At 34.0% G+C, this 20,043-nt stretch overlaps 1 protein-coding gene across 1 annotated transcript in view; it reads left to right on the top strand.

The window, feature by feature from the left end:
* ERGIC2 (ERGIC and golgi 2) overlaps positions 1-20,043 on the top strand; it is a 37,806-nt gene extending 17,763 nt beyond the window's left edge. Inside the window, exons 6-14 of the mRNA XM_032855166.1 lie at positions 2,609-2,649; positions 5,740-5,841; positions 6,304-6,399; positions 10,891-10,946; positions 12,018-12,116; positions 15,619-15,716; positions 17,311-17,473; positions 18,535-18,617; positions 18,784-20,043. Coding sequence (XP_032711057.1) covers positions 2,609-2,649; positions 5,740-5,841; positions 6,304-6,399; positions 10,891-10,946; positions 12,018-12,116; positions 15,619-15,716; positions 17,311-17,473; positions 18,535-18,617; positions 18,784-18,846 — 801 coding nt within the window. The 3' untranslated portion in view covers positions 18,847-20,043. The remainder of the gene's footprint in view (positions 1-2,608; positions 2,650-5,739; positions 5,842-6,303; positions 6,400-10,890; positions 10,947-12,017; positions 12,117-15,618; positions 15,717-17,310; positions 17,474-18,534; positions 18,618-18,783) is intronic.

The raw sequence follows: 20,043 nt of genomic DNA on the forward strand, positions 1-20,043 counted from the left end.
CTGTGGTAGTAGTCTTGCTTAATTTAGAACACTGTCCGGGCCACGTGTAATAGGAATAACACTGCTGTGCAGTGTGCTCACCATGTGGTTTCTAGCACTTGACTGAACTCCTGAAAGTGCTCCTAGGGTGGGGACTAACTCTTTCTCGGGCGTTTTATTGTCTTAGCACCTGTTTTTCTTTTTCTCTGAGTTACGGACTTCCCCTTGTTTCATGCATAGAGATCTCTTTGCCATGGAATGAATTATGTGTTGGTCTCTTTTCTCAATTTAGTCTCCCTTGTATGCAGTCTTGTATAAGTTTTTGAAGATTTCCAGCATGTGGATGCTAATTTAAAATGATAATATAGAGTGTGTCTTCAATTGCTGTTTCTTTGAACACTGTGAAAACGTGGTTATGAGGAGACTTTCATTATCTTGAACTTATCCTCTAAAATTTACTCATGCTTTTTCTTTAGAATTGTCTCCATATTCCAAGTGTTTCCCATTCCTACTTTTTTTTTTTTCTTCATATTTGTTAAGTCTTTTGTTTATATCTATTTTTCTGGAGAGCTTGTCTCTCTAGCTAGATTTTAAGCCTCTGAGAAGTATTAACTTCATTCTTCTGTGTTTCACAGAATGTGAAGTATAGTGCCTTCTTAGGGATTAGGCACTAAGGACTATGTTAGAATTATGTAATTGTAACAAGATTGTTGATTATTCCATTATAAACAATTTTTGCCATCTCTTCCAGTCATTTGTGGAATAGGAACGTTTTATTTAAATTAACTGTCATATAGTTAGAAGTTGTATCTTGACCAGTTAGGAACTTAAAGATACACAATTGTATACTTTTTATTAGTATTTCTTAGTAATTTATTAGTAATTTCTAAAGTGTTCAACAATATTTCTCTGTTCCTTTGTCCTAATAAGTAAGTTCCTTTGTCCTATTAAATAAGAATTATTAATGTAAAATTATTTGAGATTTTTTTACTTGTTTTTATGTTTTCAAACTTACTGTCCTAATGTGCACTCTGAATATTAAAAGCTTAGCCCTAATAACTTTACTAGTTTCCAACTCATGATTATACAATATGCTGTGAGAGTTACTACTATGCTATTTACTACTATATTTCATTACTATTTTTTTACTTAGAAGAATTTAAAAACTGTGTAAAAGTGAGGAATCTGACAGAGCTGGGTTTGTATACTCTGCTCTTAAGATTTGTGATGTTGGAAAAAGTTTTGAACCTGTTGAGCTTCTTCTTCATATAAAAAAGGCAAGAATGGTAATAAACTCACAGGTTGTTCTGAAGGCTAAGTGAGAGAAGAAAATAAGTAGCAGAGTACCTAGCATGAAGTCGGCTACTCAGTAGTTCCTTTACCCAGTTTCAGGAAGTCAAAAGAAGAATCCTATCCCCCACTGTCAAAACTTTTGTTTACAAGGTAACTGGGAAGCGGTTGCATGCAGCCTCCTCCATTCTCCATGGTGTGTTTCACAGATGTTAGCATTTTCCTTGTGCCCTATGGTGGAAAAAAGTTTGGGAAGCATGCTGTAGATAAGGTTAGCAGGAGGAGTAATCAGAAATAACTCACTGTAATCAGAAAGATGGGGGCAGTTTAACCTGGAGGATATGGTTTATAGGCTTTAGATAGACATGAGGATCACAGTTACAGGAGAGAGAGTTTCCAGGGTGGTATAATTAAATTACCAAAGGCAGAGAGGTAGAACTGTTTGACAAAATGAGGGATTCTTCCGCTTTGATTAAAGAACTGAGGATTTTATAGAGAGAGAGTAGTAGGTTAGGAAGGATATAGAGTAGTAGGAAGGATAATTAATATTGCTAAATTTAAAAATAGAATCGGTATGCTTTGTTATGAATTGCCTTTATAAAAATCAAAAGTGGTCTTTGTTATTGCAAACTTAAATTGTGGATATTGCCACGAACCCTGAAAAGCTTGCATATTTCCTCTGATTCTGCAAGTCCCCTCATCTAACTGAATTGAAGATAGTGCTTTAATATCTTGAATTATTCTTTGTTGATTAGTACATTTGGGAATTACAGTGCCATTGTTTGGCTTGTTCCAAAAATTGTTGATTCTGGGGCAACTGACTGCCTCATTTGGAAGAGCATGCGACTCTTGATCTTGGAGTCATGAGTTTGAGCCCCAAATGGGGTGTAGAGATTACTTAAGTAAATAAAACTTAAAAAAAAATGTTGATTTCATCTGGTATTTTTCCTGGCAAGACTATGGGTTTTGGATGCTTAGATATTATAGTTGAGCTTTATGTTTTTCTTTTTATTTTTTTAAACGCTCATGCATGTATCATTTAAATGATTTCAAGTCCTAAAATACCATTTTGTACATATGCAGATTACCAACTTGCAGTCATTTTTATGGATAGCTGTAAAAGGAATATATTTGTGATGAGTAAAATTTCTTTACATTGGTTTTGGGTAAACATATTATGTATTACATTTTTTAAGCTTGCTTACAGAAGATTAAATATAAATCATGAATATTTGTTTCTGCCAACACTATAAATTTGTTTCTTGATCAAAGAAAAAATTTTTAAATTATGATATAGGGAAATTGACAGTACTAGTAATTATGTTTTCCTTTATTTTAGGCAATATTTGATCTTTCACCACAGCAAAAAGAGTGGCAGAGGTAATAAGTTAACAAAAGTATTGTGGTCCATTGAAATCTAGATCATGTTTTCTCTATTTTGTCTATTGTGAATTATTCATAGATTAACATATTTCTCTGGGCAGTTTTTGGGATGAAATATTAGCAGAATATAGTAATATAATCTTTGCCATTTCAAAAATTTTATCAGATCTTAAAGTCATGTATAATCTTTTCTCTAATGCACTCAAATATATTTTAGTTTTCATTTAAAATCTTAACTATTTAAAAGCTTATACAATAATATATGATCATTTAAAATTCAGTTTGAATAGAAAGGATATGAAGTAAAGGATATAAATTAAAAGTAAAAGCCTCTTCTAAGTCAGTCGGAGAAAGACAACTACCATATGATCTCCCTGATATGAGGAAGTGGAGATGCAACATGGGGGGTTTGGGGGTTAGGAAAAGAATAAATGAAACAAGATGGGATCGGGAGGGAGATAAACCATAAGAGACTCTTAATCTCGCAGAACAAAATGAGGGTTGCTGGGGGAGGGGCGTCAGAAGAGGGTGGTGGGGATATGGACATGGGTGGGGGTGTGTGTGCTGTGGTGAGTGCTGTGAAGTGTGTAAACCTGGCAATTCACAGACCTGTACCTCTGGGGCTAAAAGTACATTATATGTTTATTTAAAAAATAAATAAAAGCCTCTTCATCATTACTGTTAGTGCCACTGACTAGCAGTAATAACCAGAGCTAAATTTCTTGTGTCACCTTCTAGAAATTTTCTTTTCATTTATGATTTTCTGTATATTTGCATATTTCCTTATGTTATCTTTTTCCTAATCCAAATAGGATCATTTTGTTCTAGAATTTGCTTTTTTCCACTTAACCTGATATTTTGGATACCTTCCCATTTCACTACAGAGTATTCATTTTATGGATAAACTATAGTTATTAAGTAGGATCCTTATCAGTGGGCATTTAGATTGTTGGCAGGATTCTAATATTAAAAACAATGCTTAATGAAAATTCTTGAACCTAATTTCTTCCATACTGATGTGAGTGTGTGTGTGTGTGTGTGTGTGTGTGTGTGTGTATGGTTTCTAGAAATGGAACTTCTCTTTCAGAGGATATTTAATTAACATTTTGACACAAGAAACAAAAAATTTGTAACTGTGAAGTGATGGTTGTTAACTTACTATGGTAATCATTTTGCAGTATATACAGATTTCAAATCATTTGTTGTGCACTTTAAACTTCTATAATGTGATATGTCAGTTATATCTCAATAAAGCCAAGAAGAGACATTTTGATAGATGATTCCAAAATATCTTCACTTGTACTCGAAAACTGTATGAGAGTACCTGTTTCCATATAACCTCACCAACAGTGGGTATAACCATACTTTTTTATTGTTGCCAATTCTGAGGGTGAAAAATGGTATTACACTTGTTTAATTAGCATTTCTTTATGAATCAGTTGTGTATCTTTGTGGACTTTTTTTCCTTATTTGCATTTCTTTTGAAACTGTTTATTCATGCTGTATGCCCATTTTGCTTGGTTGTTGGGGTTTTTTATTTTATTTATTTATTTATTTATTTGTTTTTAAAGATTTTATTTGTTTATTTGACAGAGATCACAAGTAGGCAGAGAGGCAGGCCGGGGGGGCGGGGGGAAGCAGGCTCCCTGCCGAGCAGAGAGCCCGATGTGGGGCTCGATCCCAGGACCCTGAGATCATAACCTGAGCCGAAGGCAGAGGCTTTAACCCACTGAGCCACCCAGGCGCCCCATTTAAAAAAATAGTTTTAAATAATCCTTTGGTTATTATAGAAGGTAGTCCTTTCTTATAAGTGGTTCCCCTATCCCTGCTCCCATATACTGCTTTTTTTTCTCTTTGATTTCCAGCCTATGTCTTTGTGCTTACAAAGGCTTTACCTAATTTAAGATTATTGCAAAAAAAAATTTAACCATCTTTCTCCTCCTTCCCTTTCTTGTCCTCAAGTACATTTCAAAGGCCTTTCTCTTTTAATTTCCAGTTTCACCACTTGGAGAGATTTTTAAATTAAGGTAGAAATCAAATGTAGTTAAACAAAAGAACTGAATATTAGGTATCTCTGGGCTTCTAGAACTTAGAGTAGAAAGCCATCCAGAGATGAAATACTTTAATCCAGAGATATTAAAGTGAGAAGCCTCCTTTCATCTGGAATTTTATTCAGTGTTCAAGACTAGTAAGCTGTGGGAGCAGAGATTGTGTTTTTATTATTAAAATAATGGCTGTTTTCCATCATAGAGTTTTTTTAAACATATCTTCATATATGGAATATAAGTTTGGATATTGGTATATTTGAGGCAGGAGTTACGTACACACGCGTGCGCACACATAGAGTTTGCTGTCATTTAGCCTCATTTTCCACTGCTCAGCACTGAAATTGGATTCTGGAGATATAAGACACACAACAAATAGACACTTAAATGTGTGCTAACATTAGATCCAAAGATTTTGTCTTTAGATGTGTAAATCTGGAGATGCAGATAGTCTTTTGAAAAAGTATAGGTAGAGTATAATATTTTGTTTAGAATGGTCTTGTCATAGAATAACATTTAGATTTCTTTGGAAAAGGAGACAGCAGGTGATATTAAATGGCACTATGGCCTCTTTTGTAATGAGGATCAAATGTTGTGGTATGGGTTTATAAACCCCAGTAATCTCCTACTTAAGTCCACCAGATCTGTTGTACTTTTCTTATTCCTTGTATCAATCACACTTTATTCAATACCTGGGAAAAAGTAAGAATTTTGTCATAGCTGCATGCAGGCATGAAAGATGAGTTTAGATACTCAGGTGAGCAGAATCTCCTTCTTAGTGACCCTTGACTGCACATCCATCATCAATTCGGTCAGACATGCTTAGGGACCTCAGCTGTTAAACCTTTAGCCACCCTACCTCCCTTTTCCTTTTTTTAAGGAAATGGCAATAGAAAACTTGGTATTATTTTAGAATCAAGACCTATAATAATAAATGTAAGGGTTAACTAAGTCATCTAACCATTGTTAGTTTTAAAAAAGTGTTGGCTTTCTTGTGTACCTTACTGTATTTCTAACTATTGCTTATTTATGTTGTATTTAGAATGCTGCAGCTGATTCAGAGTAGACTGCAAGAAGAACATTCACTTCAAGACGTGATATTTAAAAGTGCTTTTAAGAGTGCATCAACAGCACTTCCACCAAGGTGAGCTGTAATTTTTAAATGTGTAACTATATATTATGAATTTACTATGACATAGTTTTAGTATTGGTTTATTCTCTGAATATTATTCTCATATTTCTTAGAGAAAATGTAATCATTCTGTATGATGAAGATTTCTTGTTACTCTTTATTTTATAGCCTGTGATATTGATCAGGATTATCACAAATAATATTCATTAAATTTCCTCTTATGTGTATATGGTAAATTCTGTATAAAATTAGGCTTTAAGAACAAATTGATTACATTTGTCATTATTTTATAAGGATGTATGAATTTTGGTTAGGAATTTTGTGTTTTTATTTCCTTGTTTTCTCTTTTATAGTATATATATAAAAAATACTTCTAGCAATGTTTCTTTTTCCCCCTCTATAAAATTTTCCCACCATAGAATGGTGACTGTGTTGAGTGTGCTGTCAGTAATCCTTCCTCTCATGTTGTAACAGGGAAGACGATACATCACAGCCTCCTGATGCTTGCAGAATTCGTGGTCATCTCTATGTCAATAAAGTAGCAGGGAATTTTCACATAACTGTGGGCAAGTATGTTCTTTTTACTTACTGAAAATCCTTGAGACAAGTTGGCAGCTTGGTTTAAAAGTAAATTCTTTCCCAATCAGATAATATGTAATTACTAAAGGGCTGATTAAAGTGTTGTGTATCTATATTTTTGATGTCTTGAGATTTGTATTTAGGGCTTTGATCTCAGGATAGAGAAGACTATTAACTTTAATAGCTGCTTCAAAACAAAAGGAAAACTTATGTGCTCGTTTATAAGTAAAGTAAATGAGCTGTAGGTAGATATGAATGAAAACCTACTTGCCAAGTTTTGATAGCCAGGAAGCTCTTACCTAGACATTTCATTAATTTGTTCATGTTGTGGATGGTGTTAGGATTTTGTTTTGTTTTTCTCTTGATAGTTATCACCAAAATGTAATCCCTGGCTAATTTGAGACAAGTGTTTTGATGTAGTTAGAAATAAGTAGTGCCTGAGATAAAGTCGCTAAAAGTTAAGGAAAAATGTCAGATCACCTACTTTCAAGAGCGGCATCCAGCATAGCAGCTGACATCGGATATAAACACTTGGTAAATTTCTGAATAAATAAATAGATTCTTTGACCTCTCCCTTTCTCTCTGCTTCCCTTATTCCCTTCCTTCCATCCATCTATCTTGAGTCGCAGTGCTAAGCAATTCTTCATTGTGAAAGACATTTTTTGAGAACTTGGCTAGGGCATGTGCCATGCCAGATACTAAGGATGAAACCATGCCACACCTACATAAGGGATTTAAGAGGAAGGAACTGAAAAAAAAAAAAAAAAAAAAAGATTTTAAGGGAAACCACCGTTTTACTTTTTTGTGTATAATATCCATCTTAATTATGTATTAAAATATATGTAGTTCAAATTATAAAACGAAACAAAACTGTGAAACAAAGGAAAGGGTTTTTGCCTTATGTGCTGACATTCTGTGAGACAATCCGAACTTTGAACGGTGAATTACACTAATAATTATTTAATTATAGTTGTATTGAAGCTGTATAGAAGTATGGCCGATAAGAAACTGTAATAGGTTACCTGACTTACCCTGTACATCAGCAGAGGCTTTATTGAGGAAACTTTTGAAAACTAGTGAATGATTAGGAATTTTATATATAAAGGAGACAGGGCATTCATGCTGAGGGAAAGGCCATTAAGCTAGAAAAACCATTGCTGGAGATTTTTTTTCTTCATATATATATAGAGAGATAAATAGCGTAAGTCTTTTATGCAGAATTATTTCAGTGTTTACAGTGATCAGATCAAACATTTGTCTTTGTTGTCCCATTCTTCTTAACACTCACGTTTTGTTGTTTCCTTGCTGTTGCCAGGATTGGTTCTATAGCTTAGAATTTCTTGGTATCATGCAACAATAGGTAATAGTTGGCTCAACAAAATTTAGACAATTTTATTGCACTTGTGGATACAAACAATATCCTACTCCGAAACGAAAAGAAGGAAACTTTGACTAATATTTCATGAGCGTCTATATTAAGGCCTTTATTCCCAATTTCAGTTCTCTCTCTGTGTGATAACTCCTGCCATGAATAAGGCCAGATAGAAAAGTTTTCAGTTTGTATCTTCTCCTTATCTCTGGGATATCTTATTAGCCCACTCCTGTTTTTCAGTATTATGTTTACCGAGTTCAGTGTTGATCTTTTTGAAGATCTCATGTTACCTCTAAGATATAATATCATCCTCAACTGTAATGTAAAGAAATAAAAAGAACACGATTTACAACAATAATATATATTTCAAAAATCAAATGTTTGAGCAGGAGTACCTTAGGTAAGGTAATGGAGTAGGCAGACACTTGCCACACACATGTAGAATCAGTAGGTATACATCGATTGCACATGCAGAATGAAACACATGTAATGGCCGTTCAAATATCATGATGGTATTTCTGTTGATTCTGAAATCTTTGTGATACTGCAAACCAAAAAAAGTAAAATATTCCCTCCATTTCCTAGGGCATTTAATATATATTGAAACTACAACAAAGTACTTTGTGTTGCTAAATGGAGTTAAGTTCTAGACTCAGGTCATTATTCATAGGTTTTTCACCTACATGAATGCCACTTAAGAGTGTTTGGAAGTCATGCAAGATGTCCTAGAATATTTTTGTGTGTGAGAGCATCACTGCATTGCGGGATGCCTTCCCTAGCTGCTGTCCACAAAATGCTGATTATTCTCCCCAGTAATTGTGACAACCTAAAATGCCTCCTCCCGACCCTCCAGTTTTCAAAACAGCCTTTCATTTACTGAAAATCATGTGGAAAAATGTATCACAACCCATGAAAACTATATGAAATTCAAATTTCAGTGTCTAAAAATAAAGTTTTACTGGAACACAGTCATGGGTACAATACCAGGATTTGAGTAACCGTGACAGTGACAGAGGCTGTATATGACTCATTGCTTTGTGCTGCTACTTGGTGCACTGCAAATTAGAACAGGTTGTAACAGTTACAACTTGACAGCATTACAAATGCCTTGCATATTGCTGTACTGCAACATCTGATTTCTTTATTGTATTACTTGGTCAGAAAAGAAAAATACGGGTTTCTGATGTACTTTAAGGCAGGGTGGAGTGTGGATTATTTTATCAAATTTGACTTCAGAACATCATGTTTATTATGCAGTGACTCCATAGCTGTGCTAAAAGGATATAGGATTTGTAAATATTACTGGACTAAGCACTCATCACAACATTACTAACTCTCAGGAAAATTAAAAAATTTAAAAGGGAATAAGCACAAGCAGAATTTCTTTGTAAAATTAAAATAAAAGTGAGATTGCAACCCAAGTAGGTTGACATGTGACTCACTGGTTAGCTGAGGAAGGAAAGCCCCTTCCCAGCAGCTTGATGAGATTGCTTGTGTTTGCACCAACCAAAGAAATGCATCCAGGGAAAGTAAGTTTGCTTTGGAGGATTAGCTTTTTGGTGGGAAAAGTGCTCTAGCAGCTGAGGACACTGAGAGCAGTGTCACAATAGTTCAAAAGCAAGGCAGGTGATAGTGAGTGGATTTCCTTAGCTTTTGCTAAATGAACAGAGGTTACAAATACTGTTTGTTTTAGTTTTGAGGAGTCAGTGTGAGTTTGAATTGATCAAATTCAATTGTAATAGGAACAACTACAGACAAAAATATTTTTTAAAGAAATAGAACAGCAGTGTGTTCCTGGTGGTAAATAGGTATGAAGCAAAAAAAAAAAAAGGCTTACGTGGATAAATTTTCAAGGCTTGTGAAAATGTAAGTTGTTTATAGCCTGTGGCTATCCATTAGTATCATTGGCAGTACTTTGCAGAAAATATTTGAATCTGTCATGTATTAATGAACTGATAATATTGATGGTGAACCTCATTTATTCTCATGGACTTAAGCATTGCCATTTCCATGAACATTTGTCAGAAAGAAAAGCTGAATATTCCAACTTGCCCTACTACATGACAGCTTAAAAGCTTAGTAGTGGTCTAGGACTTTTTTGTGTGTGATTTGGGTGGGGGGGGCGCTTAGGGCTGAGATTGAAATTTTTCTGAATAAAAAAACTATTGTCAGCTGTTTTTATTGAACAAACTTTAAAAGTTAAGTTTTGTGCAGACTGGGTCATGTTTCTTAATGAATTTAGCCTGAAATTATAAGAAAAACAGGTTAATATATGAAACTTACATTGTGGTAAGGTTATTTCAATGAAAAGTAGTGTCAACTGATGCTTCCCATGCCTGACTGTCAAAAGTTAAAACAAGAAACAGGATCTCCATTCTTATACTTGTATTTATTTTCCAACCTCAAACTATAGTTCCTGAAGTGTTTTCCTACCTTGATGCTGGTACAAAGGAAATTTCCACATTTCAAAATGTATTTAACTGTGCCCTTGAGGAAATTCTGCCTTAAATTGCAAGCAGTCAATCAGTGTATTATGTTAATGACGCTCCAAAAGGAAATACCGAGAAGAACCTCATAGGGTTCTACCCAAGCAATGCATATACTCAGTTAAAAGATAACTGGCTTAATATTTTCAAAGACAAAATATGTAAAATTTCATTCTAGATTTTCATAACAGATAAATCTCTGTGATCAGTTTTGAAAGTAGGGAACACTAACTCTAAACCCTAGTTAAGGAAAATGTTATCTCCCAGCAAAAATATACCTGAATTACAAAAAAGTACTCTGTTATTACTATTACATTTTGAACGTCATTAAGAGAAGTTTGTGAAAAATTTTCTTCTTATGTAACTAACTATATAATATCTTCACTTTTGCATCTTGGCCCACAAAGCCTAAAATACTCACTATCTGGCACTTCACAGAAACACTTTGGCAGCCCTCAGCTCCTTGCAGGGCTGAGATGAGTAGACTTACCTATGTAAATCATAGGACAACTATGTTTTTACTTTATAGTAAGACAATTATATAACTTAGGAAATATTTCCTTTCTGGTTTTAATTAGTTATATATTTAAGTATTAGTACTTTAATCTTTTTTCCTCTTTTCAGGGCAATTCCACATCCCCGAGGTCACGCACATTTGGCGGCACTTGTCAACCATGACTGTAAGCAGTTTCTGCAATTTTTTCCATGAAGATGTCATTGAAAAAAGTGTTACGTGTGGGTTTTTTGTTTTGTTTTGAGTGCAGATGCAAGGTAGGGTTTTCAAAGTGGGCTATTTTCAAAACGGATATCCAAAGGAGAAAATAGATGATTAAATATGTTGACTCTAATCCATTTTCTCTTAGCCTTAAACTACCTGTGTTTCTTTTGATTCATAGCTCCGAAGCTGCGAGGGTTAGGGAACGGGGCCTTGGTGAGCTTTAGATCCCTTTGTACACATTTCTGCTAATTCTTATGGATAATGAAGAGCATGTATTCCAAGTTTATTTCAGTTTGTAAGTGGACATCTGGACACATGCATACATATAAAGTATACAAGTTGGTTTTAGGTAATGATTGTCATAAAACTTAGTTTTTAAAGTCTTCTTTAGAGGACGCCTCTGTGGCTTGTTCGATTAAGCGTCTGTCTTTGGCTCAGGTCACGATCCTGGGGTCCTGGGATGAAGCCCCATGTCTGGCTCCCTGCTCAGCAGGGAGCCTCCTTCTCCCTCTGCCTCTGCTGCTCCCCCTGCTTGTGCTCTCTTGCGCTCTCTCTCAAATAAATAAATAAATAAATCTTAAAAACAACAACAACAGAGGCTTCTTTAGAGAACAAAAACAAGAAATAGAGCCCATTAAAAAAAATCAGTTTGTCACATTTAACAATGATTTGCATTAAAAATACATCTGATCGGTTTCATTATTCTAGTGCTGACAGTTCTGTTACTATATAATGATTTGGACAAGGAAAGACTACTATTTTTAGTTATCAGGATTTGATGTACTATTTTGTAAAAGATAATTTGTAATTCTAAAATTTGAGATATAGCATTTTATTTGTAGGTACTTGTTATACACACTTAATTCCACATATTTATACGCATTTCTCTCAAAATAGTTTTAAATACTATATTATACCTACATATTTGAGATAGTTTCATTTGAGATTAGATAAGAATATGAACCAATAAATAACCTATAGTTTTGAATAATTTAGTTTCTGTACTTAATTTGTTTTATTTTATTCCTCTTAGCTTACAACTTTTCTCACAGAATAGATCATTTGTCTTTTGGAGAGCTTGTTCCAGGAATTATTAATCCTTTGGATGGAACTGAAAAAATTGCTGTAGATCGTAAGTATTTAGTAATTACTATTGGAATTTGCATGCAGGCAATTGCCTTTATAACTTTAATACTTAAATATTTTTAATAATCCTCTTGTGACAAATACATAGATAAATCTTTAAGTAGATTAACTGGGTTAATAATTTTATGTGGGAATGTATGTAGAGAGAATTTCCTACTCTTATCTTAAAAAATGAGCCATAAGAACAAAACAAATTAAAGTAAGAAGTAAGCAGGAAAACAAAGAAAAATAAGTAAGCAGGAAACAGAGTAGAATTTAAAAGCTCTCTAAATGAAAGGTTAATGTGTTATTAGGCCTTAACTGCTTTTCCATATGCACTAAAGAAAGAATAAGAACTAAAAGTTTCAACATTAAAGAAGAATTGTTTTCTTTGTATAGATTTAAAGTTCTTCTTTTTTTTTTTTTTAGGTTTAAAGTTCTAAAATGCATATTTACCATTTTAGAAACTTCTTTGGGGAGTTTACAAGTATCAGAAACCTAGAGTTACTCTAGAATAGCTTTCAGAAGTAGTACATTATAGCATAGGTAGAAACCTTCTATTACTATTTTAACCTTCTGTTCCACTTAAAATTCCAGTTTATCCAAATGTGGATGATTTTCTTAATTTTATAACACGGCATGTATCTTGTGTTTCTTGAAGGTTTTTGGTTGCCTTTCCTCTACTGAAATAGTCCTACTGTGTGACATGCCCCACCTATTGGACCTTTTAAGGACATGTCAAGCTTCATGTGCTACTAGGAATTCTAGTCTTTGCAAAACTGTAAATAAGGATTTCATTTTTTATTAACTAAAAGAGATTTATTAATATTCTTCTCAGCATTATTATTTTTAAAAATATTTTATTTATCTGAAAGAACAAGCAGGGGGAGCAGCAGAGGGAGAGGGAGAAGCAGGCTCCCCACTGAGCAGAGAGCCCGATGTGGGACTTGATCCCAGGACTCTGGACATGACCTGAGCCAAAGACAGACACTTAACCGACTGAGCCAATCAGGCGCCCCAGTATTTTACTTTTTTATCATAGTATTGTAATCAGATACATCAAAGATGTTTTACTTAGAATACTGAGTTACATTCCTAAGTATTTTATGTTTGTATGGGAATGCTTCACTTAAGGAAACTTGAGTATACTAAATTTGGAAATTCTAGAACCATAAGCTTTTATTCAATATGTAATCTTACCTTTATGTGTATGTTCATGTTCATTGTATACAGATATACACTAGATGTTACTTATGAGATGATCATTGAAAACATGTTAATACTTTATTTCAAGATGCTAAGATGACCTTAAATTTTTGTACAGAAACAGTTCTAAATATAAACAGATTAATTTTCAAAAGGCTCTTTTTGAGTTTACTTTTTCCTAAATTCACAAAGACTAAGAGGTATTTAGAGTTATCTTATAAAATGCCACCAGATGAGTGTCAGTAGGTTATTCAAAGCTTTAAAGCAGGTATACTCTTCTCCTTACTACTAGATGTTTTATTGGGCTTTTTTTTTTTTTTCCCCCAAAATGAAAAAGGAATATCAGCATTACAAATCTGTTGTGTCAGGTCACCACTCCCTCCTTGATGTTCCCCAGAAGTTTTGAGGGGATTACTTAGTGTTTACATCTTGAACGCTGTACCAGTTTGGACAAACTAGCACCTTTGGAACAATTTGTGCCTTGCAACAAAATTTCATTCAACAGCGTCTGCGGTCCCTCCCTCCCCAACCCCCAAGGCTCTGCCCCCAGCTTTCCCCAACTTGGCCATGAAATTATCTGACAGCTTTATAGCCTTTCTTTAAATTAACGTTGACATAAAGGTCTTTAGTAGTTCTCTGGCCACAGCTTAAATGTTTTTCAGTTTTTCCGGTCAGGTGTCTTTGACCCTTTGGGTTCTTCATTGCACTTCACTCCTCACATGTGGCGAGATTCCCTTTGCCCTTCATGATTCCCCCAAGTGATTATCCCACTTATGCATACAGCATAGGTTATTGCCTTGCCACTCTTAATTTCATCTGCTTTTCATTAATATTTAAGACTTAAACACCTTTTTCTCCTAGCACTTCCAGCTCACTCCCTCTGTTTATGACACAGTAGAGTTTATTGTAAAACACCTCAAAACTAAGCATAGATAGAGCAACTCACCTGAGCAAAGAATGACTCAAAGGATGAAACTGAAGACTATCTATAATTAAAAGCCATCTATTTTTAGGAGACAAAGTTGACACTTTTCTGCCCCAATATCTGAGATGGTATGTACGCTATTCAGTTGAACCTAATAATAGAAGGACTAGTCAAATACTATTCATGTTTTTGAAAGTTATATTGGTACAAGTGGTAGGTGAAGTAAGTGGTGAAGTTGAAACAGGTTTTGTTTTATTTTGTTAGAAACTTGTTTAATGTTAGTGTTTGAAGACACCATTGCTCTTAACCTTTCCCTCCTCTATTCTAAATTACACTAAGATAAGAGATGGAGACATTGGATCGATTGAAATAAAAATTCACTAAGGTTGACTAAAAACATAGACACACAAAAGTACCTTCTTTGTACTTTCTATATAAAATTTTAGAATAGGCAAAACTAATCTGTGCTGATAGAAGGTTAGTGGTTAACCTAGGGTCGGAGATAGAGGGGAATGACTATAAAGCGGTATGGAGGAACTTTTTGAGGTGGTGAAAATATTTTATATTTTGGTTGTGGTGGTGATGACGTGGGTGAATACATTTGTCAAAATTTGTCAGACCATACTTTTAAAGTTGATATATTTTATTTCTCTACACCGTTTCCATAGACATGGTTTCATGTCAAATGTAATGAGGCCTATTACCTAATTCTCACTACACATAGATATATCTAGTTCTAAATTTTCTAGAATATAGACCTTGAAAATTAACATGTGAAATGTTATCTAAGATTAACAATTGGTAATAAACTGGTATTTATGACTTGTATTAAATCTAGAAATGCCTAAAGACTATAAATAGGATCCTTTGGATTATGCAGTAGCCTCAGACCATCAGTGAGTAGGTTTGTTAGTTATCTTCCTCCTGCCTTATCAAGTCTTTGTGTATATCCAAAGGCTGGTTAATTCAATTTTGCTTTATCTGTATATTTTAAGATATTAGTAAAAACTGAAAATGTCCTCTGGTGATTATACTATCATAACTTTATTCCTACTAATTTCTGTACTATAATGACATGCTACTTTTATTTTTCACATTTGATAAAAGGATAATAATGTTACGAAGGATATCTAATGACTACGTTTTTTAACCTCTTCTAATGTGTATATGTGACTATTTTATGCTTATTGAAAGGTTGTTTACCAAGTATGAGTATATTGATTTCATTGATGCTTTTAAATTTGTTGTTGTTGTTAAACACTAAGTCATAAGTAGCATTATGTATCAAGGTAAGTGTATTTAATAGGAGGGTGGATTTGGCAGTAGAATTGTTGCTATTTGATTGATGAAAAGAAAACACATTTTGTTTTTATTCTAGACAACCAGATGTTCCAGTATTTTATTACAGTTGTGCCAACAAAACTACATACATATAAAATTTCAGCAGACACCCATCAGTTTTCTGTGACAGAAAGGGTAAGTTGAATCCAACTGATAGTGATTTTTTTTTTCTTTTTAGCATTTAATAGTCCAGCTACAAAATAAGGTTAGAGTTGGTATCCTCCCCCATTTAAAATTTGTGGAAGTTTTGAAATGCATTAATATTTTTTTAAGCCAATAAAACTGGATATTAGTATGCTTTAGAGCAAGAAAAGATGTAGATTTTAAAAATCTGGAACATCTTCTATATGGTTTAAACAAAATATTAAACTATGATGTTATTAATGACTTTATTCTTTATATCTTAATTTTGTAATGTTTTCTCTTGTATGGGTATAATTAGTTCTTATCTGCCAGTGGACTCTGATTTCTGTGTTATTTAGTTTTTAATTATTGTTCCTATCCTGGGCTATGCATGATTCTTGTGTCTCAGATAGCAGACTTAGAGGGTTTGCCTTCCTAAGTTAGTGCTTTTTATTCATCTAAGAGGACAAACGTTTTGCAATCTCAGGGTGGAGTGGCTTTTTAAACAGGAGCAGAGTTTTGGAGTTGGACAGTTTAACAGACTTCTCATATATTCTGGAGTCATGTTTTCTTATTATTGTTTAAGAATGGTAAATATCCAAATATTAATATCCTGAAGAGTTCCAAGGTTTGCAAACTTGATTTTGAAGTGTAAACAGGATGGAATGAAATAGAGTATTTTCTTGTTGGTGAACACGCTATGGTAGGTTTATGATTTTAGTTGCATTCCTTTCAAGAGAAAACTTTTTTTTTAAGATTTTATTTATTTATTCGACATACAGAGATCACAAGTAGAGAGGCAGGCAGAGAGAGAGAGGAGGAAGCAGGCAGAGGCTTTAACCCACTGAGCCACCCAGGTGCCTCGAGAAAACTTCTTTTAAAAACTAAGCCAGGGGGCATCTGGGTGGCTCCTCTGCCTTCGGCTCAGGTCATGATCCCAGGGTCCTGGGATTGAGCCCCCGTATCGGGCTCTCTGCTCAGCAGGGAGCCTGCTTCCTTCTCTCTCTCTGCCTGCCTCTCTACTTGTGATCTCTGTCTGTCAAATAAATAAATAAAATCTTTAAAAAATAAAAATAAAAAAAAAAAAACTAAGCCAGTAGCTTAAATTTTGATATCTTTCAAATGAGGGCATTTTCTTTTCTTCTTGTATTGTATTTCATACTGTTTAAATAAAATGAACAACAGAAAGTGAAATTGTTTCCAAATCGATAATTGAAATGACAAGAAATATAATTATTTTGTAAATTCTTCACAGAGAATTGTAACAAAACGTATGTCAAAATATGAGCCTGGCTTTTATGGATTTGGTCAGTGAAGATGCCATATAGTTGTAAGCTCTTGAGCTCAGTAAATAGAACACTTGAGTGACCTTTTTGAGAAAATAGGAAAGAATGTCTCTGCTCTTTCGATTTCTGTAGAAGCTGATCACACGAAGAATACAGAATAATTTGATTGTCTCTGAAGAGCTTAGTCTAGTAGGACAATTCGTAAAGAGATTTGGAGATCCCTCTTGTACATTTGGGCTGCAGGGCTTCATATTAAGTGTGCAAGTAACCAGATGATGTGAATCCCCTTTTTCTCCTCCTGTCTCTCCCCTTCCTTTTAGGAACGTGTCATTAACCATGCTGCAGGCAGCCATGGAGTCTCTGGGATATTTATGAAATATGATCTCAGTTCTCTTATGGTAACAGTTACTGAGGAGCATATGCCTTTCTGGCAGTTTTTTGTAAGACTCTGTGGTATTGTTGGAGGAATCTTTTCAACAACAGGTTAAACTTCATTCCTTGTCTAATTTCTAAAAGTGTTACTGAAATTAAGATGCTTTGCCTTAGAAGGAGCAAGAAATGTATTCATTCCCATGTTTTGGTATTTAAAGAATTTTTTCTAAGATTTAATTCCAAACTTCCAAAATTACATTGATTACACATTAAACATAACTAAGTTCACTGCATTCAGTGATTTTAGGGAGATTACTTAGTGAGCTAGAAAGATCCTAAAATTGAATCCAAGTTCTGCCATTTACATGGTAGTAGCCTTATAATATAGGACACCTACCTTTCTGAAATTGTTTTTTCATTTATAAAAATGGGAGTAATCATAAGTGTCTAACTTACAAGTGTGTTGTAGGATTAGATGAGAAAATGCCTAGAAATAGTAGACACTTGAATGTAAATTTTCTTTTTCATATAAGGTATTTTTAACTGTAGAATATGTAAAGTCAAATCTTACCTACTTTGAACCATGTAATGTGTGCAACCAGAATGTTCAGTCCATACTGTTTTTATGATTTGGGGCTTTTTTGTCCTGAACTTACGAGATTCTCTCAAAGATAACTTGCAGAATCGTAATCATGAAAATTTGAGCATTAAGTACAATAGATAAAGAAAGGAAACTGTTCCTTCTTTATCCCCAACCCTTCTCAGTATTACATGGAGCTGTATTACTTACATACTTTGAATTTTATTTTTTAAATGAACGAATAGGTTTTCTTATGAAAGACTTTGTTGCTTTCAGTTTGTTTAAATTTGGGGTGCTGATATTTTTTCAAAATAGTATGAACATAAAGACATATAAAGCACCCTTGATAAGATTGCTTTGTCAAGTTCATGAATTATGTGGCCTTGTGATTTTGAAATCTATTTGTTTTAAAATTCAACTGTTTTTAACCATTGAAATGAATAAAGCAGACTGCCTTGTTTCCTTTCTTAATCTATTCCATTATAATTAGTGGCGTTTTTTATTCTTATGTAACAACTTAGGAAATAATTTAGGAAGTAATTTTAATAAAAGCATCATTTAATTAAAAACATCAACTTATTTTTTATTGCAGGCATGTTACATGGATTTGGGAAATTTATAGTTGAAATAATTTACTGTCGTTTCAGACTTGGATCCTACAAACCTGTCAGTTCTGTAAGTGCTATAGTAGAAATGGTGCTGATCTCTAACTCATAGTACCATTGTTAAACCTAAACAGTATCTTTTGATGCTCAGAAAGAAATTGCCCAAAATAAAGCATTGTGTTTAGAGGGGATGTGTAAGGAATAAAACTAATGCTTTGGTCTTTTCTTCTCCCTAGGTCCCCTTTGAGGATGGCCACACAGACAACCACTTACCTCTTTTAGAGAATAATACACATTAGCACCTCCTGAGTGAAGGAGAAAAACTTTTTGCCTGAGACATAAAACCTTTTTTAATAATAAAATATTGTGCAATATATTCAAAGAAAAAATATGAATGAGAAGTGGGAATCATACCTAGGGGAAAAAAAAAGAAAAACCCAAACTGAAATCCTATATATGTTGTGTCTGTTACAAATGTCCTAGAAGAAATTATGCAGCTAATCAGTGAATAAGCCTAACTGAAGTATTGCTTTGAAGATGACCCCTTCTGATATTTTCATAGAAATGGGCAGTATCGAAATCAGAGCTTGCTTCTTGGTGAAAGAGCCTGAAGTAAAGAAGTCAAACCACATCTAAAGAAAAAGGGATTATAAATGCAAATGTTTGCATCCTTCTGTTTTTAAAAGATATGTCAGAATAAAATATGTAAAACATATGGAAAACTAGTCTAGACTTTAAAAAGTTGTGGTCAGGTAATAAAGGAAAACAGGGATGGGTCCCTATGTTATAGCCATATCAATGTTAAGCCATAATGACAAGGCCATTTATCCAATAATTTGGTCTGAGGAAGGTAACTGCTTTTCTTTAAACTCTGGCTATTGGCTTTTTCTGACTGTTCCAGGCAGGGTCGTGGAAGGCTAAGGTGAATTCTTATGGAGGCAGGTACATAGGTGCTATAATATGTAACAGATATCATTCACATACTGTATAGTGGGCACTTACTTATACAGGCAGAAGAAAGCACATTTTTAAAAAAGATGCTCAGTTTTCTAATCTGTTCCTTGTATTATTGGTATACTATGGGAGCAGGTGGTGAGTAATACAAAGGTCCATTGCTGGTGAGGAAACTTCTTAGCTTGTAAAGTATTAAATGGAAAAATAGACTATTTTATACATGTTTGGGTGAGAGGCAACAGGGTAACTTTAAATAAAGTAGAAACATGAGGCAAATAAAGTAGAAACATGAGGCAAATACTTAAATAAGGCAAGATCGTGTCAGATCTGAGATATTATCATTAAACAGTGTCTGGTAAGCTGTAAACTTGGATTATGAGTGTCTGCATTCAGAGTGTCCTGAATGTGATTGATTTTGTTATTAGAGTGTGTTGTTCTAGCTTCCTTATTACTTAAGGATTGCTTTTAAATTTCCAGATTATGAAAGACTAAAAATAATGAGGGAGATTTCACTCAGGTGCCATTAAACACTGTATTTGGAA

The sequence above is a fragment of the Lontra canadensis genome, unplaced genomic scaffold (genome assembly GCF_010015895.1).
Source record: "Lontra canadensis isolate GAN:19392208 unplaced genomic scaffold, GSC_riverotter_1.0 scaffold9, whole genome shotgun sequence".
NCBI classification, from domain to species: Eukaryota; Metazoa; Chordata; class Mammalia; order Carnivora; family Mustelidae; genus Lontra; species Lontra canadensis.